The 23,184-nt window shown below is 43.1% G+C and overlaps 1 protein-coding gene across 5 annotated transcripts in view; it reads right to left on the bottom strand.

Annotated features, from left to right (window-relative positions):
* The window catches only part of for (cGMP-dependent protein kinase for), a 210,965-nt gene that overhangs the window by 21,273 nt on the left and 166,508 nt on the right, over positions 1-23,184 (bottom strand). For all 5 annotated transcript variants that reach the window (XM_050195801.3, XM_050195799.3, XM_055063274.1 and 2 more), the window contains exons 10-15: positions 23,013-23,100; positions 21,887-22,026; positions 15,399-15,488; positions 7,971-8,112; positions 7,440-7,603; positions 5,832-5,954 (exon numbers count right to left, since the gene is read on the bottom strand). In XM_050195801.3, the coding sequence (XP_050051758.1) occupies positions 5,832-5,954; positions 7,440-7,603; positions 7,971-8,112; positions 15,399-15,488; positions 21,887-22,026; positions 23,013-23,100 (747 nt within the window). The remainder of the gene's footprint in view (positions 1-5,831; positions 5,955-7,439; positions 7,604-7,970; positions 8,113-15,398; positions 15,489-21,886; positions 22,027-23,012; positions 23,101-23,184) is intronic.

Raw genomic sequence — 23,184 nt, 5'->3', positions numbered from 1 at the left:
TAAGCATGATATGTGCACTGCATATCAAGTGCGTGCACATACCTGTACACACACACGCACATCTTTGTAGACATACATGCACATTGTCTGGACTTATAATGCACCAATAATTCTAACAAAATGGTGGCACATACTTCATTATACAACTTGTCATCCTCAAGGCTTCAGATTTTTTTCAGAGCTTACTACTACTACTGCTGCCGGTTGTTGCTGCTGCTATAAATGTTCACTTTATGAAAGAAAATTGTAGGAATGGTTAAGAAGGCATGGAAGACTATCAATATACTGGTTTGTCTGATGGTGTAAAACACACTGATATATACATGTCTATTACGTTTTATGTCACAAACTGTACAGAAATGAAAGAGGAAAAACGAAAGTTCAAATAATATCAATTAAAAACATAAAAACTGCAACTTTGCAAATGCTAAAACTTACCTCTAGGGCAAAGTGCAAAAGCAATATTAAAACACTGCTCACTTTTACTGCATCATTTATAATTTTATGGTAGAAACAAAATTAGCTTGAAGGTAAACAAAGACACTTAATGACATCTTAAATCTACATTCCAAACTTACTCACAAATACTACTTTTTTCTTTTCGCTTGTACTACCTATGCTTATCAACTCAAAAGTGTAAAATCAGTGGTATTAGATTTGTCGTTCTTGGTGTTTCGTTATGCATTTATAAGTTTGTTGGCTACCGAGTACTGTTTTGTAAAATATATTGTCATGCTACCATGTATTCAGTGAACCTGCTACCCTTTGTTTGTTAAACTAGTACTGTTTTTCTAGTCACTTGTACTACTCTGGATCATACTGTGTGACTTCTTATTAGAGGTGTAGAGGTATGCAAATGTTCAAAATTTTAAATATGAATAAAATAGTCCTTGGCTATTCAATTCATATTTGATTGAAATATCGTATTTATTTGATATAAGGAGAGTTATTTTTCCCAGAATTCTTAGCCTCCAAGTCACACCCCACCTTATGTGCTAGGCTGATAGATTCAGTTACTGTTTCATAAGGTGGCAGCAGCCTGACATTTCTAGTGATCTAGATTTTAGACAGCAGAGCAAACTATAGCAACTAATACACCTTGGCAAGTGAGGCAGTGGCATATTTTTTTGTGTATAACCTGCACCGAGAATTCGAATAATTTAGCAGTAAAGGCAGAGTGCGGGGTGTATGCGAATTTCGCCTTGAGATGCGACTTCATGGCAGCACGAATTTTTCCTCACAGTGCGGCTTTGCAGTGTGCCGCATGCTGCCATTAAGCCATACCATAGGGCAAAATTCACACGGTCATGAAGTCACACCCGAAGGCGACATTTGGATATAACCCACACCGATTATTCTGAAGGCTTTTAATTATACAGTATTCTAGGCAATCACCACCGAGTCCTAATAATCCAGCAGCTAATCTATATCAAGTTGTATTAGTGTGCATACTTCATTTCTTTTTCTCGGGTCCCCAAACTGCACCCTCACCTTATACAATAGAACGTCGTTCATACGTTTTCGAAAAATGCGCAAGAAAAAACGCACTAACCGGGAAAGCGTACGATTATAAGTAACTAAACAAATTTGAGTCTCAACTATTGTTGACATCTACGTAATGCGAAGCGTCGTGCGGATGGTTGTGGCACGAGACGCCTACGCGAGTGGAGCTGGTGGTGGTCCGGCGGCCCAGGACGCGTTTTGTTGTTTTCTTATCGCGTGGTGTTTTAAGAGGGCAATACTGGATGCCGCCCACCTTGCCGCCGAAGCGAAATGTGATGCCCACATCGCGTCGCCTGCAGCAGGGAACGGCGGCGCGTTTGGATCATCGCCTGCTAAAAGCGCGCAGTACGCTGCCAATCGCACCACGCGCTGTAAAACAGATAGGTAAATATGCTTAACGCAATGTGTTTGACGGCTATAGCTGTGAATGTGGCGTGCGACGTCCGGGGTGGAGATTTGCTCGTATCGGAATAATAAATTGAGCGCGCCGTCGTTTTCACATCGAGACCATCGAGCCATTCTCGATCACGCACGCCTCGCGCCTTTTCTTGTTCACATGCGATCTAGCGTCCGGAAAACGTATACGATCGCAGTCTGCAGCAGGGAACGGCAGTGCGCGTTTCGGTTATCGCCTGTTAAAAGCGTGTGCCACGCTTCCGACAACTCCTCGCGCAGTGAAACATAGGCGAAGATGCTTATCGCAATAGGATTGGCGGTGATAGCTGTGAACGCCGTGCGACGACCCCGGAGAACATTTGCTGGTGCCGAAATGAGAAACTGAGTGCGCGCCAGCGTTTTCACATGTTTTCATGTGAGACGGGCAGGTGATCACTGCGGTGGAGCTGCCGCGGCGGGCAGCTATATACTATTCTCGATCGCGCACCCCTCGTGCATTTTCTTGTTTACATGGGATCTAGCGGCCGCAAAATGTATCATACGATCGCTGTTTGGCGACCTACTGAACGGTGGTGCCGAAAAATCGTGTTTTCCGCGAACGCGTAACCGGTAAAAAATAAACGTAACTCTAAGGTCATATTTTTTTTTTTTTTTTCTTGTTCTCGATGGACGTCAGACTCTGGAGTCTGACGTCCAAATACTCGCGTATTTCGCCCTGCTGAGCTTCCTTTCCAAAGCGTGGATGGGCGGAAGAAGCTTTCCAGGTCCTTGATTTTTAGGAAACCGTGCCTCAATGCAAACGAAAGAGAAGGGTCCATTGTGGCCTATGCACCTTCGCTTGCGGACAGCTCTCCTTGCACTACTCAGTTCGCGCCAAGGCTCCGATGGGGGCGCTGGTGACGGATTTTTCCGCAGCGCCGCCTGGGCAGAGTCTGAGGTCTATTGCGAACGCTGGCGCCGGGAAAACATATGCAACGGGAACGTATTAATGAGGTTCTCGTGTAATCGTGACCGCCTTATTGTCGCGAAGAGAGTATACCGAGGGCCCCTTTTCTTCCTTTCCGTGACTGTTTGTGGGTTCGTCGATGCGGGGGAAGCCTTTGTGCAGGAATGACAGCGACGGTGCCTCCGGCATGTGCTCCCGCATTTGACCGCCGTACCTGAGAGTCACTTCGTGCACGTGTCGCGCGGTCTTCTCATGCTCGGCTGTGTCAGGGGGCAAAGATTAATTAGTGTGCGAGTGATATGTTAATGGAAGAAAGGGAAAATTACAGTGCCGTTACTGCCTCTCTTGCGAGGGCACCTCCACAGCGATGTACGGGTGGGGGAAAGGGATTAAAAAGAGTAGGGGAGAAAGAATGGTGGGGATAGGGGAGAGGAGCCAAGCGGTAAGGGACGTACTTGAGATTAATTAGCCATGGGCTAATTGGTGGTGTGTGCGGGGTGTTTTCGCAACCATTTTTGGTCGCCTAAATGCTGGCCCATATTGGATCTTGTCGGCTTGTCTGATTGGTTGGAGTAGGCCATTGGTGGAGAAGCCTGCGCCTCCTGCCAGTCCGCGGGTCCCTTGGATGCTGCAGAAACTTATTTAAGGAAGGGCTCTGAGTAGTTGGAGGAGTGAGCAAGGTGACGGCAGTTCATGGCGCCACTTCATCACGGGACTGTCCATTCCGCAGCCCGTTCATGGTCTTCTCGTGAAAAAACGGCTGCGCATTCTAGGTTTCCAATTCGACCCAGACGGTCTGTATCCTGAAAACTGGCAGCAAGCAAAGGAGCAGTTTGAAACCAGGATTCAGAAATTCAGCTCATTTTCATGTCCATTGACGACTCGAGCAACAATTCTTCGCTCATTTCTGTTTTCCTTCCTTACATACGTACATTTCTGTTTTCCTTCCTTACAAGTGTCTCCTGTTCCAACCCGAACCAAGCTTATCTTGGAAAGGGTCCTCTTTCGTTTCCGAACCAAGCTTATCTTGGAAAAGGTCCTCTTTCGTTTCCTCTGGAAAGGGACAACTGGTTGAGTTGTTCGGCAGGTGCTTAAGTTGCCCAGGGATAAGGGTGGACTCGGAATTCCCGACCTGGGCATCGTGGCTACTGCAATACACGTGAGGTGGACCCAGGTCGCTCTTAACTCGGATATGCTCCTGACTCGAAGCTTTACTTCGTTTTTTCTTAGTACCCGACTCCATGGGCGATCTCCATGGGCGATCTCCATGGTTGTATGCCTTAATCTCTTTTGTGTTAAGGCAATCCGAGGGTCTGTCAGGCTCATGTCCTGTAAGACCGACATGGCTGCTTGTGTGTTGAGCGCAGTAGCTCAGTTGTGCTGCACCATAGCAGCCCCCTTGTCCGGGAAGGACCATTGGCCCGAACCAAAGCCCCCGCCCAGTCAATCCGGGCAGAGGGGGAGCGCCGGGGTCAATATACCTAATGATGTTGGGTTGACGAGTGCATGTAAGCTCTGGGACGCGGTACCTCCAGGTGTCAAGTCCTCTTCCAATCTGACAACGGCACCAGGCTGGTCAGGCAGGCTGTCGACGACAGGTATGACATCGTTTTGCATGTAAATATGTGTACAGTGTAAACTGAAAGCAAATGCCGAGTTTACAAACCTAGCTACCCAAATGATACCTCTCGTCGTCTTCATACCTGCAGATCTGCACTTGCCCCTGCTGGAGCTCTTCACCCTTCATCGTCATCTTCCCTAGTGAGTTGATGCGTTAGAACACTAACAGCTGCATAACTTCACTACATTATAATAAAATAAATACGATTTCATGATTAAGAATTGCTGAATATACGTGTCTATTCGAATAAAAGTGATAGAATGCCTATTGGAGTCTACAAGGATAAAGATCAATGCAAGTTGTCACTGTTCCGAATGATTACACTGTTGGAGAGCCGCTGTTGTTCTGCAGAGAGGCCAGCTCCTGAGCAAATGCAGGGGGAAGGTAACTTCTGCTCAATGATTTGCAATCGTTCAAAAAGATTGCCTGGTTTTTAGGTAGCCTGTGAATTTGTAGTCTGGATTTCTGCAGGGCAATTTATTACTACTTAGCCAGTTTCACTATGTTTGCATTACTTTAAAACAATATGCGGAGCTGAAGCACACTATATTCCTTCAACAAACACACATTAGTAGTACATGCATCTTGTGACATGTTGTTTCTTTGTATCATTACTGTCATTGTCATAGTGCACCAGACACGATCACTTTTCAGTTGTTTCTCGTTTACAGTTTAGCTTTTCAGTAGACCAGACATACAACTGTCCATGAGATTACACACAAAATAATATAAATAAGTACTTCTTTTACCAAAAGGACAGCACACAACTTTTATATTACACTCAGTGCAAAACGAATAAGATATTTGACATTTTATCCAATATTTGAATGCCAATTTTCTCGAATATTATTATTAGATTCAATTTGGAAATTTCTTCACTCAAACAACCTTATTTTTTATTCATTGTGTTCTGTTGTATAATGCTCAAAAGTTCTTGTGCCCTTCATGCAAAAATACTGTACAGGATTGGCAGCATGTTTAAACAAACAAACAAATGATAAAAATCATAATTTGTGGGTGGCCCGTAACTGCAATGATTGGCACGTCATGTTGTGATAAGAAGTAGTGATGGCATTAAGGTTACTTCGAACATCTCTAATATGGGGGCATTCATTAAAATTAGTATGCTTTCCCACACAACTTAAGAAAGCCATAAAAGAAAGAATGCATGAGGGCTCAATAAATTAAATTGCAATTCTCAGTTTTACAAAGCGTACTGGTACTGGGAAAGATGGACACACCCAAAGTACTTTATTGCAAACGGGACTAGCTACCTTGATTAGTTCAGTCTCTATGCAAAGTTAAGTTTAATTTACTGATCCAACCAGTGAGTATAGTGAGTGCTAACACTCTAACTGCCCTTACCTGCACAACTTCTTGATAAGCGCTGTTGCATTGCGTGTGATGCACCTTGGGAAGTCTATAGCATCAATCCCTTTCAAAATGATGTTGTAGGTCTTCATGAAATCAGGGTCCGTAAATGGAGGCCTGCATCACAAGAACATATGCGTATTTTCGCTCGCTTCGGCCTCATAAACAATGTTCATGAGCCCTTGGTGTTCTCTTAGCAAGCAATTGCAAGATTAGTGAAAGCAATACCTCCAATTAACAGCCAGGCCCGCACAAATGCTTTCACTCTTGCAGCATGGTCACACACTTATTACACTAGTGAACAAATGTTAAATAGCGAAAGAGCAGCCACAGTTTACTTAAGAAATGAAGAATGGAAAGCAACTTAAAAATTGGACGGTGAATGCTTGTGTACACACGTAGGCAATGTGACTCAAAAGTTATTGCTGCCTTTGTTTTTTTAGCAGCAAGATCTGCATGGGAACTTTTTGATTGCTTTTACTCTGGCAGCTAAGCAGTCAAACAAGAAACCGTACGGGTATAAACAATGCCACAGCAGAGAGGCTACTGAACTTGCTAAACTGCTCTATGTAGTATATAATGCAACAACTCACTGTAGCAATGGGCACCCTGTAAATATATAGTACTAAACTCGAGTGTTATCACAATCGAAAATGGCACGGATAGGTGTGCCATTCCTTCTGTCATATGCCCTCCTGTTGGCTTATTCAACTGATGCAAACTCAAAGTGATATTCCTAAAGTGAGCAATCAAGAATACAGCCCGTGAATTACTGATGGAAACAGGGAAAATTAAACTAATCAATTCACTGGGACATAAAGCACTGACCACTACAAGAGCACTAATCACTACCACAAGGCACTACCAAGTGCATAAAGGACATCTATTTGGTGCACAATAACATTTTGTTTACACTTTGAGCATGTACTACTAAGCTATTGCTAAGTGAGCAGTAACTGCCACCTCTTTCACCTCTGTCTAGTCTTGCACAACAGATGGTTATATCAGATCATGGGCACTGCTCCAGCTGACTGACAAATTTGTCTTCATGCCAAAAAGTTTATCCAAAGCAAGGAAAAAAGAAGATACAAAATGAAATAATGCTTCAGTGCTGGTGCAACTTGCAGATCATATTCAAATTGAAATTTGTGCTTTCTTTCTCGAGAAGTGGAGTAATGTAAATAATGTTACGAGACATTTTGTTTTACATAACAAATGATTCAAAGCACATGCTTCTTCTTTTTTTTTGCAATAATTATCAGTGAAAGCACATACCACAGGACAGGCAAAATGAGCCAAAATAAACATGAAAAATTTGCCACCAAAAACCTATTTCCTTAATTACTGGCTAGGTAAATTACCAAATTCCTTTAAAAACATTTTCTAGGTAAGCTAATTTGGGCTAGTTGGATGAACACTGACATACTGAACAAACGGTGAAGACAACAGAACTACGAGAAGATGACAACACGGGCACTGAGCACCCGCGTCCTCATTTTCTCGTAGACCTGTTGTTAGCACTGTTTGTTCAGTACCTTAACAAGACTGATTGATGTTACGAGTTGGAGCCCAAAGCCAGAGAGAGTAGGACAGCCAACTCACGCGCCAGTAAGCAGCTCAAACATGAGCACTCCCAGGGACCAGTAGTCTGCCGAGATGTCATGCCCTCGGTTCAAGATCACCTCAGGAGCAACGTACTCAGGTGTGCCACAGAAAGTCCACGTCTTACGCCCGTTCACCAACTTCTTGGCAAAGCCAAAGTCCACCTGCATACATGCACATTAGCCAGGTAAACATGTGATGTCAATACTATGTCACGAGAACGCTATTCACATGGCTCAGTCCTCAGCAAAGATGGCTGCACTAGAATAGAGCTGCCTGTAATCACTGAGTACAAGACTGGCATACAACGTAAATTATACACATAGCCTTAAGAAAGAAAAAAAAACTGAAGCACAAATATCCAATTTCTTAAAAAAGAACACTCTGCACTTTTATTAAATGGCTTAAGAATGATAATGGCCATTCAATAATTCTAAAACAAATTATAAATTAAAGTCCACAGCATGAATTGACACATTGGAAGCATTGTAATCGACAGAGACAGAGTGGAATACACTAATAAGTGCATACCAGTTTGATGTATCCTTGGACATCAAGCAGCATGTTCTCTGGCTTGAGATCACGGTAAATAATATTCCTTGCATGCAGGTAGTCAAAGGCCTCCACAACGCAAGCTGTGTAGAACCTTGTAGTGTTGTCATCAAAGTTGCCACTGCAGTAACGACAGCACTCGAGTCAGCTGACAAATACTGATGACAGCATAAGGCACATGTGGCACTATAAACACAACTTCTGAACATTTCTCGTTTACACTACAAAAGAAGGGCTGGGGGTGTCTGCGATTGTTTTTTTGTTTGTGTGGCAAAGAAAAGTGTTTTCTTTGAAAGGAAACTTGGAAATAAACAGCATAATTCCTTAATTTGCATGTCCAGACGAAATTGCAACATCAACACAAGAAAGTGAAAAGGTCACATTACATCATCGAAAACCAGTGCCTCTGGTCAACAACAAAAGAAAAATGTAATGATAGTTAATGAAAAAGAAGGTGGTGCCTCCATGGGGAGTGCACAGCCCCAGTCTGCAAACACAGAGTTTACAGGAGATGAACTGGCAAGTCATGACGATGCAGGAACAGATTGGCTGCGACCAACCCTCTGCAGGCACCTACTATACAAGGGTAATCCCAAAAGTAAAGTCTTGTATAATTTTAGATATAGAAACAACTGTTTATTTACTACATGGCAGTTACATCACTTTAAAGGTTGAAGAATGCTTTATTTTTCTCATAGTTGCCTCATAGTTTCTCGTAGTCTGTTTGAGGTTATGGAGTTGGTGTTGCTGTTGTTGCATTGCCCAGTTTATGCGAGTCCAGCAGGCGCAGGACGATTTCACACACTGCTGTATCGGCCAATGACCGGAAACAAAGGATGCAGGTTGGTTCCGTGGAGAGGGAATGCGGGAGACACCCACCCGTGGAAAGAAATCGGCTTAAGGGAGAAAATTTGAGCTGAGCTGAATGGGAGCATTCGGGGAGACACGCGTGAAGATAAGAGGAAGGGGAGTGCTTGGAGTCGCTGCCACCGCTAACGTCCACATGCTTTCCACATGTCCCGTTGACTTTCTCGGTCACGACTGCCCTTTGCTTGTGGGGCCAGACGGGGAAGCGTAGTCACGGAAAATAGGTAGGCGACGCAACACATGCCCATCCGGTTTGAGTGTCATTGTTTGGCATCCGCGGGTGCCTCTTGAAAATGCCTTGTGAAAACAGCAGTATCTTTACGACCATTTAGCTGGCTACGACCGATGAATGGTTTTGTGTGCAACCACCATTGGGTCCCAATTATGGTGTTTGGAGCGTTCAAGAGAAACGGCCCACAGCTACACGGGGGACCGAGTTTTCTTAGTACTGGCAAAGCAGCCCACTGTCCGGCAAACATGCCGTCAATAAGCCATGGTTTCGTGGAAGCATTATCGCAGCTTGCGTGGCGGGAGAAAAGAGGAGGACATCAAGGCTGATACTCGAAGCCTAACGTAGGGGAGAGGGAGATCACACGTGTCTCTGAGCAAACCTATCCCCTTGCGTGTTGTAAAGTGTGCCATGGTTTTCACCAATGCTGTGTGGGTCACGAAAGTTGTTGTGCTATTGGCTGCAATGGGGTGAACCTGCATGTGTGATTGGCTGGTTTGTGACTCTTTTGTGCAACTGAGGGTTTAAAAAATCATGTTTTGGTTGTGTGGGGAGAGCCGAGGTTTGGGCTTCGACCCGGACAGACACCTTGGCGTATGATTAAAGCGTCTCTTTACCGGACAATGGCTCTTCCTTCATGCTGCCACTGTGCAGTCGAGTCATGGAGGGGCGCCGACTTCGGACCTTAAACACCTTCCCTCTTTAACTAGTGTTGAAGCTAGCAGAGGATAAAGGGACAGGAAATTAACTGTTGCTATTTTGGTCGATGCATTTTTATGGACGCTGTGGCAGTTTTACAATGCCTATGTCACACCAGCTTGCCACCATGTCCTTGAAGAAGCATTGAACCTCATCTTTCACCTCGCCGTCGGAGCAAAACCACCATCCAGACAAATGTTCCAACTTAGGGAACAGGTGGCAGTCACTTGGTGCCAAGTCTGGACTGTATGGTGGGTGGGTGATGACGTTCCAACCAAAGTTTTGCAGGAGATCGACGGTTTGATGGGCGACGTTTAGATGGCCATTATCGTGGAGCATGCTAACGCCGTTGCTCAACATTCCTCTTCTCCAGTTCTGAATTGCCCTTCCGAGTTTTTTCAGTGTTTCACAGTACCTGTCAGCAATTATTGTGGTCCCAGCAGGCAAAAAGTTGACCAACAGTAACCCCTTCCAGTCCCAAAACACTGTTGTCATGACTTTACCAGCAGACTGTGTTCGAATTTTTGCGGTCTGGGCGAAGAGGGATGCCGCCACTCACGTGACTGTTGTTTTGTTTCAGGCATAAAGTGTAATGCCCAGGTTTCGTCACCTGTGACGATCGAGTTCCAGAAATTGTTCTTTTTTCTGTATAGCGGCGAAGAAATGTGTGGGAAGAATCGACTCATTACTGTTTGTGATTTTCTGTCAGCATACGCGGTACCCATCTTGCACACACCTTCCGATATTCAAATTTTTTTGCTAAAATCCTGTGCATCGTGCTTCAGGAAATTTCAGGAACCAAAATGCAGAGAGCATCCAGAGTGATCCTCCCATCTTCACGCTTGATTTCCTCAACCTTCGCGATTGTCTCATCAGAAATTGATGGCCTACCGCTTATTTCTTTGTTGTGAATTTCAGTACAATTGGCTGTAAACTCTCTACACCCCTTGCAAACGTTTTTGATGTCCATGCACGACTGTCCATACACTTCTGTCAATTGGTGATGAATTTCGACCGATTTCACGCCTTTTGCATTCGAAAATCAGATAACTGCACGAACTTCGCACTTGGCAGTAGTGTTCAATGGGAGTTCCACTTTGAATGGCTGCCAAGCCAAGATTGAGCATCAGCATCCGAGCGAAGGGTGCGCGTGCTTATTTAGGAAGCGCCACTCACAACAGTGCGGCCAACAAGCGTATTAACAGTTTCTCGACGTCCCTAAAAGATAGCAGACCTTCTTTTTTGGGGACTGCCCTCGTACAATGCCTGGTTTCATGTGAAAATGATTGGTATGTCTACATCTGTACTGGACGTTAACACTATCTTCTAGCCTGTTGAGCACAATTTGCACTGACAGCAGTGTCTGTTGCTGTCTAGGATATTCTATTATTTTAGCTTAACTTGGTTTTTGTGTTTATAGTCCCTATAATGAAAGTAAATAATACTAGGTCTCTGAAACTTTGTCTATTTATGAAGGGTTAAATTGGCTATAACCATGTCACACGAGCAGTCTGCTTGGTCGCCGAGCCCTCTCACTGTTTAACAATTGCCCAGGCCCATTTGTATTGAATAACAGTTGTAGCCACCTCTGTATGTGTAACAATAACCACTAGCTCACTCCCACAACATGTGAACCACACTTCATTAAGCAGTACTGGATTTCTACCTGCATAAACCAGCTAGTAAAGTTCCAATGCTGAGTGCCTTCAATGAGAGTGCTTGTGCAACATGGGTAACATTACCTGAACAGAATGTTGGAATGCTTTCATTGCGCTTTAAACAATTACATGGCACTACTGAGAGAAGAACCTGCACAAAAAAAAAATATGCTGTATGTCTGTCTAATCCACCTATAAGGCTGACATAACTAAACTTTAGGTGCCGGCAAAAAATGAAAAATGCATTCAGAAAATTACATTCTTTTTTTTATTGCACGTCTGGATAGCAAACCTCTTGCATATTTGAAATATACATGACATGTGGATAGTAAATTCCCAACTTATGTCTTAAAACACACAAATTTAGGCAATGGCAGAAGGTTCTGTCAGTTTAACTTCGTTCATTGCCACGCCATTTCAGAGCTACATATCATCATAGTCAGCGACATCAGAGTTACTGGATGTGTCTATATCACAGAAAACATTGCCATGACTGTCAATGCTTTCATGCAGAGGCAAATCATGTTATTTTCAGAGTTTGATGACTCAGTCAAATGAAAGCCCCCTTTCACAACGGGTGCAGCAATATGTGAATGTGAATCAGTCGGGTAGCCAGAAATTTATTTGGGGGGGGGGGGGGGGGGGGGGGCTTCTCAGCCAACTACTCTTTCTCTCTCTATTATATATCCATATATACATGTCTATCTATGCAGGTTGTACACCACGCAAAGACAAACTGGACAAGAATGCTTTAACGAGGACGCACATTTTTGTGTTGCCAAAACAACACTTTGCATAATTCCTGACAAAATTTTTTTTTATTGCTAAGGTGTGCAGCCACTTCGCATCAAATTATGTTATCATCCTTATGCTACATATTTAAGAATGAGGATATAAATAAAAGCTAACATTTCGTTTATGAATTGATGCCTTTATATAATGTAGGTCGATGACCCAGCTGGTATACGACTTGGAAAAATGAACAGCGCTAAAAATGTGGCCAAACAAAAACAAGACAGTGCACTATCGTGTGTGTTCCTGTTTGCAGGCCAGACTTGTTGCAGCCCAGGTAACAGTGGGGTTCACCATTGTTTTCCAGCCAGATCTTCTAGTGCGAGGTACAGCCACGGCTACGTACGGCAGAGGGTGCGCACTACCTTGCAAGTCACCTATCAGTCAAATTCGCTTTCAGTGTTGTGGACATGCTATCTTATTCTAGATTTAAAACTACAGGAATGAAGCATTGCGCTAGAACTTCGATAGTATCAGTATCATATGATGCAACTTTCACTGACTTTCAGTGACCTGCTGTCCAACTTGTTTGAAGAGATGTTTGGAAGTAACTTGCGATCATGATATTTCAGTCATCACGCGATGTACACTGTTATTTGATCACACTCGGGAATCGATGAGGCAGACAGTCCGAAGCAGCGGCTGCTTCCTGTTTAGAAGCCTTTGTGAAAATTACAGCATCTGTAGTTCACAGTAAATTAAGGGCCAGTAGCTCCGAGATATTTAGAAGTGTCCATCTCGTAAACCCTTTTATTCTGAAAATTGCCGAGACCTTTAGTTAAGATGGGCTCTCTGCAGCAAGCAACATGTGTTAAGAAGGGGTAGGTGAGCCTCAGCTACGTGATTGGCCACGGCTGTCTGGTGTTGAGCGATCGGACCGTAACGAGTCGCTCTCACTATGTCCATAATTATTCACCAACTTTGTTCTTGATGCCTTTTACGCGCAGGCGAATGTTGACGGCAAATGTTTAATTTCCCCAACGTCTAGTGCAACCTGTGAGTCCAGCAACATGGAGTCCAACAATACGGACTCCGGATTAATTTTGACATTGTGTGGTTCTTTAAAGTGTCCCAAAATCTAAGTGCATGAGCATTTTTTACTTCGTCCCCATGGAAATGCGGCTGCCACGGTCGGGATCAAACCCGCAACCTCGAGCAAAGCCATTGCTGCAAAGCTACCACGCCGGGTAGAGAAGTGTTGATTTGATGCGTGACAACTTCCGTAGTGTCGCCTAGACCCTACGGTGTGCTTTAATGCGACTCTGCTTCTGCCCGCCCTGCGCAAGTTGTCCGCTTGACAAATTTGCATGGTGTTTATTTTTCAGAAATAGCAGAAACATACTGTACCGTACCTTGAACTTAATTTATCCTATTTGCCTGCAATCGCTGTCATGTCTCCAATAGCAGTGTTTCCTTGCCTTCTTACCCCTCGCCCCCTCCCCTGCCTTGTATGGGAACTGCGAGCAAAGAGCGGCAAGGCTGTTATTCATTCATTTCGAGACTGCGTAGGTCCTACCCCATTCTCTGCCTCCTCTCCACCTCCTCTCTAACATTCTATCTAGCTTCCCTTTGGACTTTCACTTTAGTAGAAAGGTAAGCGCTGCAATTTTTGCAATGCTTTTGCGGGCAGTCACGGATAATTACAGTTCATTCATTTTAAACATCACCAAAAAAAATAAAATAAACATAGGCAAGGAAGAGCACAGGACAGCGCTGGTCCTGTGCTCTTCCTTGTCTGTGTGTTTCTTTATTTTTTGATGCTGTTTAAAATGAACGTCCTGTACCAACTAGCTTGCACCACCCTTCTAAGTCATAATTGCCGCCGTTGAGAGGCTAATGTGGCAACGCCCAGGGAGCTCCAGAGGGCATTGTGTACATTCGACATGGTGCCAGGGTCCAAACGAGTTTCTCGCGTCGCCTTTCCTATCTGCCCCGCTCCTGTCATGTATGCACAAGCTCTGAACCCCCCACCCCCCCCACCCTCCCACCCCGGTGTGCCAGACAGCAGTAGCAGCAGCAGTGGGAAAGTCGAAGGAAGAGACAAAGAAAGCTTCGCTTTAAAAAGGGGGGGTGGGGTGTTTTTATACGTATCCTAGACTAGCAAATAAGAGCTGAAATTTGGGCGAGTTTGTGAGACTGTGTACTTGACTTGAAATGCAAGAAAATATGGGGAAAGAGCAAGTCGCATTATTTTCAGAATGCTTTTCTTCCGCACAGCGTGGTTGACGATTCAGTCAAGTACCAGAAATGAGAAGCTCTTCGACGACACAAAGGCCTGGTGGGGAGCAACAATGCTCCCAAGTTTTGTGCATATGTTCATCCCATCTTTATCTGTATGTGGAACTTTTAGCGCTGATCCCCCCTCTGCAGTTATGGTTAAGATTATCTGGATAGAGGCGCGGCCATGAGTGGGGCAGCAATGTTGTGTGCATGGGAGAAGGGATCACCCCCATGGCAACCCCCCACCTCACATTCAAGCTTTCCCTTTCATCTACGTCCCTCTTTCGAAGCCCACCTCCTGAAACTTTGTTCCGTAGGAAAGGGGGAAGGCGGGTTCGTCAGAAAATCTCGGGGGCGGGGGAGGTTGAACCCCCCAAACTTCCCCACCGGCTACACCAATGATCCGAGTGGTAGCGGCCATGTTTAAAGTCTCTATCGTATGACCCTAAATGAACGGAGTCTGTAGGCTCCCTAGCAACCAAAGAGGCAACTCGCCAGAATGTCCAAATGGATTAGACTAGCCCGGCCCATTACTGGCACTCAGACAGAACGCCCAGACACATGGATGAGACAGACTCGTCCTTGACACTGATTGAAAAAGAAATTGAAACCGAGTAAGACTCATCGACAGCATTTAAAGGGCTAAGCATATGTTCCTAAAGCCTACACACTGTAAATATGAGGTATGCTCATAATCCAATGAAGACTTAGCCACAAAGCAGCTTTCCAGCTATGTTAAAGTGCCCCATCACAGGATCCTTAAAATAGAGGTAACCTAGTCTTAAACAGGGGAAAAAAAAAGAAACCTTACACATTGTGCATGCAAAAGAAAGAAAAGTGAGAGGAACCTCGCTTTGCATTTTGCATTTATTGGCACTTTACATGTGCCAAAAAATGCAAACTTTGGCTACTCTGCATGGTGCAAGAGACTGCACCACTGACCGGTCTCGAAGGATGGTCCACAGCTCTCCCCCTAGACATGGCTCAAGCAGCATGTACAGGTACTTTCTGTCCTTGAATGTCTTGTATAACCTGCAGTACAGAAGAGATAATCGGCTTTATGATAAAGGGCCTTTTCAGAGCAAGCTTCAAACACAAAGCTTACATTAATTTTCAATGCTTATTTTTTAACTTCTTACCTGAATTAGCCACAACATATACAGTGATATATTGAATTTTAGCTTGGTGTTTTGTATGGAAGAAAAACAGAAGCAATATCAGACGAAAGGCTCCTGAAGTTTTCCCAAAGCTTCCAATAAAGAAATAAAAACATAAACCAACATTACTAAAAACACAAATTTCAGATTGTACTGAATACCAGAAGTAAAGAAAGTCTAATATGTGTGAAATTTGTGCTTTGCCCAACACTTTCAACGTTGCTACCTTAATTATATGCCAGAAAAGTTATTCCCGATGATGTTGTGGGTGATGCTCATGAAATGTGGGCAATTGCTCAACTGAGAAAGCTGAGCAAGAGATAAACATAACTAACCTTGTATAATACATTCGTTTTGATACCTTGTAGCATAACTTATAATTACTTTTGTTCTTCAGTATTCTAGGATTTCGAAGCAATGTCTGTAAGGGCAGGCAATGCCTGCAAACCTTCTCATACTTGACCAATCATTCTCGATCAGCTTCTCACAGAAACCAATCTTGGCCCACCAGGCACCTTTAGCTAGTGCAACAGCTGCTGGATGCCATCTTGGCAGGGCAAACAAATACTAGGCCTGTTTGTACAAAGCTATATTGAAGCAATCGGCAAGCTACTACAGAGGGTTGAGGTTAAATCAACACAGGCTCTTAACAGGGTGAAAACTCCACACAACAGGAAGCATATCACATAATACCTAGTACATAAATTTTGAAACCACAATGAATAAAAACAACTTAATGGGAGCACAAATGAAATTGCACTCTATATTAATAGAATGTAAGAATGAAAACAATGTTCACACCAGAGCATGTGCTGAAGTTTGACGCCTCGGTAAAGCTGTACAGCAGCCAGAACTGAACTTCAGGTAACCCAATGCAATATGCTGAGTCTTCTCTGCTGCTCTCATTTAAAGATCACGGAGCTGCAATAGCCCAAGTCCACATTCTTCATTATTTGATTACAGGAGTATGTAAAGTGCTGAAAACCAATTTTGATGATACTGCAAATGAAGTTTTGTTTTTTCGAGACTGCTCAAAGCAAAATGTGGCCAAAACTGATAGTGCAGTGTTCAAGCCTTGCAGTGAATAATACATAGTCCTTGTAGAAGATAGTTAAAGTGAATGCTTGGCAATGTGTTCAGAAGGCAGTATTGAAATCAAACAATATCCTATGGCAAAGAGAGGAAGGAGTTAAACAAATAGCTTGAATCACATTCACACCAACGACAAGATTGTGTGGTGTGATAATGATGCATAACCATTTGCTGAACATGCATCAGGTATGACTCTATGTTGAAACATAAATCATGGCTTACCTATATGAATTTAGAAATGCGATAGAGCACATGTTCCGATTTCAACTTGTCAATTTTGGGTGAAATGAAAACACATACACAGTCGAACTCACTTATAACAATATTTACTATTCCATGAAAATTCCACTGTTATAACTGATAATTGTCATAACTGGGTTGCATGAAAAAAATAAAAACAGGGATGGCGGAGCTGTTGTGGGAAAACTATAATGGCAGGGAGGCCAGTGCCCCTCCCCACCACTTTCCTCCATCCGGCTGCTAATTGTGTTCCCTCATTTAGCTGCTTAACTCTGCTTCCAGCATGCTCCGATCGCTTGCAACAGGCCACGGCTGTAAGCGTTCAAGAATGGCACTGCTATAACAACTGCAAAGAGGGGTAACCGGCAGCAAGCAATATGCAAGCTCTGCCGAGGCATCGCTTTCGTGGCCCCAAAAAGGGCCTTTTAAAGAATGTGAGAAGGTTGCCACAGCAACCACTCAGCTTGAGAAATTCTTAAGAAATACTAGAGATCCCCACAAGCATCTCACCACCCACATAACTTTTCACTGGCTTGCATGAGAAAACCCCATGTCTGTCGGTCTTGCTTGCTTTACACGGAACAGGCTGACATCCTTCTCCAAGGCATCCAGGTGCTCCACGCAGTGCAGCGGAAGGTTCCTCGTGAAAATGAAGCCCCGGAAGGACTAAATCAGCTGCCAGGCCTCCCTAGAGGACAACGTTGAGGCAGCCTATCTTACCGCGACATCACTGCCATCGTCGCCGTCGCTATCTGATGCAAGCACGTTTCATGATGATGGCCTCATCGGTTAGAAGTACTTAGTTTCCAAATCTATAGCAGGGCGCTTTCTTTTCACTGGAAACTTCATGCATTGGCGATTATCAGGGGGCAGATCAGCCATCTTAAATTACGGCAGCGAATCAAACGAGGCTGATAAACCACATGGCCAAGAATGAGTTCGACGCAACCAACAAAGACGAGCACGAGCGACCTAATCCATTGGCAGAACTGCGCAGAACGAGGAGCCAATGAGCAATCTGGAAGCTGCACAGATGGTGCTGTCTATTCATGTTGTATTTTTATTTCAAATACTGTTGGACGTCTTGGCCGTAACAGGGTGGGTACAGCAGGTTTGACAAAGCATAAAAAATGTAAACACTTTACAAACGTAAATAGGACATGAAGCAATGAATGTTGGAAATACAATGCAAAACAAATAACGAAATACAAATACAATAGTTTGGCTAAGAAATACATGTTTCTAACATTGTGACAGTGATATTGGAAGCAGCATAACAGAAAGACTATTGTATGTATTTCTAGAATAGTGTGACAATGTTTGCACGGCACCACTAAGATTCAATTTCATAAAAGGTTTTTAACGCGTTCCTGAAAGATTTTAATGCTACTCGACTGCAAAACAGATGCCGGCAAACTGTTCCATTCCTTAATCGTTCGCAGAAAAAATGAATAAGCGTACATGCCCAGATATGCTTTTGGAATTGAGAACATGCAATGATTGCTTGATCTGACGTTTCTAGCCTGCCTGGGAGCAAGATAGGGTGTGGTTTCAATATTGAAGTGGCCTTTTGATAACAAAAAAAGAAATTTAAGTCTAGCCAACTTCCGCTGTTGAGCCAGTGGAGGCAAATCAAGCAACCGAAGCATTTCGGAAACAGAGTCAGTACGATAATACCGGGAAAGAATGAATCTTGCAGATTTTCTCTGTATCTTCTCAATGCGGTTTATTAATCCTGATTGAAACGGATCCCAAATGACACTGGCATACTCTAACGTTGGGCTAATGTAAGTTAAATATGCAAGTAGTTTGACGGGTGTCATTGCTAGCTTTAATTTTCGGCGAAGGAACCATAACTTTTTTTCTGCAGTTCCACAAATTCTGTCTATGTGTGATTTGCAACTTAAGTTTTCGAAATTGTTAAACCTACGTATTTTATCGTTTCAGCTTCGGTTAGAATTGTTGAGTTCATCTCATAATTACACTCAATAACATGCTTTGTTCTGTTTGTAACTCTGAGCATGACTGATTTAGATTCGTTAATTTTCATTTTACTTTTTGCGGCCCAGACTTCTACAGCTTTAAGGGCTTGACTAAGTGACGCCTGATCGTTTTGGTCATTGATTTCGCGATATAATAAACAATCGTCTGCAAATAACCGGATGGTTATGTCGTTACTCATGTTATGAGAAATATCATTTATGTAAACTAGAAAAAGAAGTGGTCCTAAAACGGATCCCTGTGGAACGCCTGAGGTTATTTTTAATTGGTTAGATTTGTTACCATTTATTTCAACGTATTGTGTCCGATCTGTAAGATATGAGCAGATCCACATAACAACATCATAATTTATATTCATTTCCATCAGTTTTTTAATTAATTCATTATGTACGACCAGATCAAAAGCCTTCGAGTAATCTAAAAATACAGCGTCGACCTGCTTTCTATTGTTCAAGGAAGCTGAAAAATCGTTGATCGTTTCTATCAACTGTGTGACAGTTGAAAGGTGCTGTCGAAACTCGTGCTGGTTGGGCAAAAAAGCTTTCTTGTCTTCAAGGTAGGTGTAGATTGACTTTGAAACTATGTGTTCAAGTAGCTTGCAGCAAACACACGTGAGTGAAATTGGCCGATAGTTTCCAATATGTTGCCTTTCACCAGACTTGTGAACCCGAACCACTTTTGCGACCAGCCAGTCATCTGGGGCCCGTTTTTGTTTCAGCGAAGAATTAAAAATGATTTCTAGATAGTGAGCTACCCATTCCGCATATCTGCGCAGAAAGGCATTTGGTATGCCGTCTGGACCTACAGATTTCTTATCGTTAATTTTAGGCAAAAGAGCTACAATGCCTTCATGCAAAACCTGAATATTAGGCATTGGTGATGTGTACGGGGATTCTAGAGAGAGGGGAGAAAGACCATCTGCAGAAGTGTCAGTAAAGACAGATTGAAAAAAATCATTAAAACATACAGCCATACGCGAGTTGTCCGACACAAGTTCGCCATTAGCGACAATGACACTTGGACCTTCGTTATTATGCGACAAATGGCGCCAAAAACGGTGCAGATCGTGCTTGATAAAATTAGTTAATGTCACGTCATAGTCATTTGTTTTAGCAGCAGCCATATTTGTGTGCAATACAGAGCTTAGCGCCGAAATTTTATCATGATCTTTGTTTGACTTCTGTCTCTCACGGTTAATTTTCCACTTTACATGTATAATTTCGCGGGTTATCCACGGGTTCCGTTCGTTTATTTTCTTCTTCCAAGTTGGCAAAAATCTGTTTACGCAGTAAAAAACAATATCTTTAAACGCAATCCACATTGCATTGACGTCATCCGTCGAAGTGAATTCATCAAAACACAGCGAAAGATGATCAATAATGCTTGTGTCGTCGGCTCTATCGAAGCACAGAACATGCGTAGTACTACGAGCCTTCGGGTATACAGTGGTAGACTTTATCTCCACATAAACTAGCTTATGATCCGAGAGGCCGGTTTCAACCGATACGTCGTAGTCTTCAAATCGCCCGTCTAGGAACACCAAGTCTAATACAGATCTTGATTTCCCAACTACGCGTGTGCACTCATGGACTACCTGTTGTAAATCCTTACTGAACGCTATTTCTAGAAGTAGTTCACAATGGGCATCTTCGCGAGGCTGAACGCTAAGCGTGGACCAATCAATCCCTGGCAAGTTGAAATCCCCAGCAATGATTATGCGACAGCTGCGCTTTTTAAAGCTTTCTAAGTAAAGCTGCATATCTTCAAGATAGGAAATGGGTGACTTAGGCGGTCTATAAACAGTTCCAAGAATTATCCTTGTTTTATCTAGCTTAATTTCACACCAGATGTCTTCATGTGTTGGAATGCCAGTAATTTGCAGATAGTCAATATCGGCCTTGAATACAATAGCAACTCCGCCCCCACGAGCATCGCTGTCTCTTCGGATGATTTTGTAATTAGGTGGTACGAGCTCTTGGTCTTGTATTTCGGGCCGCAGCCACGTTTCGGTTATCGTAAGCACATGGGGATTGTAATTAGCCAGGATATATTCTAAGTCTCCAATTTTGTTTACTAAACTTCTAGTGTTCAAATTGATCAAGTGGAAGGCATTCGAATCACATTTTTTGTTCCGTCAGTCACCCGTACCAGCAGTAGGGTGTCTGTTAAGATACGGAACCTTCACACGGGTGCGCTTTGATTGATGGTGGTGCGGTGTAGAGCTATGGGCGCAGCCAATTTGCATTCAGAGAGGTGGAAGGGCAATGGGAGAGAGGTGCACAAGGCTGGCGATGTGGAGAAGGCTGGAAAATGAGCGTGCGGCGGCTGTTGGGGCAGTGGGCCATCGTACAGTGGCTTGAATTTCTCTTTTTATTTTTTATTTTCAAGTATTTCACATTTTATTACCTTTCGGCACGGACACCCAGTAGCCAGACTTCATCGTTATAAATGATAATGATGCATGGGAGAGCATTGTAGTAAGTGGATTATTTCACCATAGAAAACATACAAAAGTTGACGGTGCAGCAGCTTCTCATTGTTACAACCGATATATTGTTAAAACCGACATCGTTATAAGTGGGTTCGACTGTAAATCATTTTTGTTTAGCTCCAAGTCTGACAGTCAGTGGCTGATATCTGTTCTAGAAAGACCAAAAGGTAAAGTTGTGGGCCCACATTTAAGAATTCCTGTAAAAAACTGTACTGACAAATGGTAGTTGAACTGACAGCACAGGAAAAGATGTGACATATACTGCCTGAAAATTTGGTAGCTCTGCTCTACTGAGAATTTCAGATTAACAAACTCTAAAAACGATCCTTTCGTGTTGTTGCATACAAATCTTGAATACTAATAAATGGTGTTCATGAGTAATGTATATACATAGTGAAGAAGCATTTGTTTGCTCGCAATAAACAGTACTGAGTGAAGCTGTAGCTTACTTTATGATGAAGTCACAATTGGCTTCCTCGAGAATCATCTTCTCGGACATGATATGCTGCTGTTGTCTTGTCTCCACAATCTGTGCCTTTTTCATGACTTTAAGTGCAAATGAACGCATCGGGTCTTGCATGCTTTGCACCTAAAAACGTAAAAAACAAATATGGCGATGTCAAACTGAGTTGACCACAAAGCACATATAGGCTCATGACTGTTTCTAGAAAACGCTTTTTGCAGACTTGTTCTCACAGACTTAACCTGACAATCTCTAAATGCTACCATACTGTTATACATTCATTGCTTCACTTTCCCCTGCTTGTGCCTACTTTTACCCAACTATCATCATTATTTCTTTTGTGAAAGACATGTTTGCATTATCAGAAACTTTGATCATACGATGGACCATCATCATCAGATTGTACATGGTTCGAACATAATAGTAAAATTTTGAGCCGGAACGAGTGCCACTGACTGCTGTGGAGTGTGCATAAATGAATGTACAAATAGCTGATAAACTTGAGCAAAGTGATTTGATTTGATAACTGCCAACTATGCTTGCCACTTTAGTTGTCACCCAAGAGTTGCCCTGCTTCTGAGGCACAAGTTTGCCTAATAATATTTTATTCTTAATCATACTTTTGGCTATTGTTTCTGCCTGTGAACCAGCATTATGTCATAACAATTTTTTTCGAAGGTTCAATCATGGTAGTTTTGTACTCTCATAGAGAAATAATTGCAGCATTTTTTCTTTACTAGCGCACTGTAACAGGCACACTATGCAAACTGTGCATGGAAGAGAGACTCGCAGAAGTGGTAGCACACTTTGCGGAGAGCATTGTCAAGCAAGGCTGAAACCAAATGACTGCATAGGTGGTACGAGCTCTTGGTCTTGTATTTCGGGCCGCAGCCACGTTTCGGTTATCGTAAGCAAGGCTAGCAGTTGGCTCAGTCTATTCATGGCATGAAACCAAATGACTGCATTTGTTGCACATCCAATATATGTGATGTCATTTTTTGATGTAGGATATTTCTCAGGGTGCAAAAGTTAAACAAGTTTTTCTATAAACAGATGCCTAACTTGACATCAATATTTAAATAAAGATGCTTAGCTTGGTAATTTCTTCTTACCAGTTCAACCCGGCCAAAGCCACCAACTCCCAGTGTGGCTATCACACGGAGATCACTCAGCTTCAAGTTTGCAAACTCTTCATTGATCCTGTTCATAAAAGAAATAACAAAAAAAGAAAAAGAAAGAAACTCAGTATAGTGACATACACCATACCAACAGAAAATACTATAA

The sequence above is a fragment of the Dermacentor andersoni genome, chromosome 1 (genome assembly GCF_023375885.2).
Source record: "Dermacentor andersoni chromosome 1, qqDerAnde1_hic_scaffold, whole genome shotgun sequence".
NCBI classification, from domain to species: Eukaryota; Metazoa; Arthropoda; class Arachnida; order Ixodida; family Ixodidae; genus Dermacentor; species Dermacentor andersoni.
Note: the sequence above shows the minus strand (reverse complement) of the source record. Positions and strands in the feature narration are given on the sequence as shown.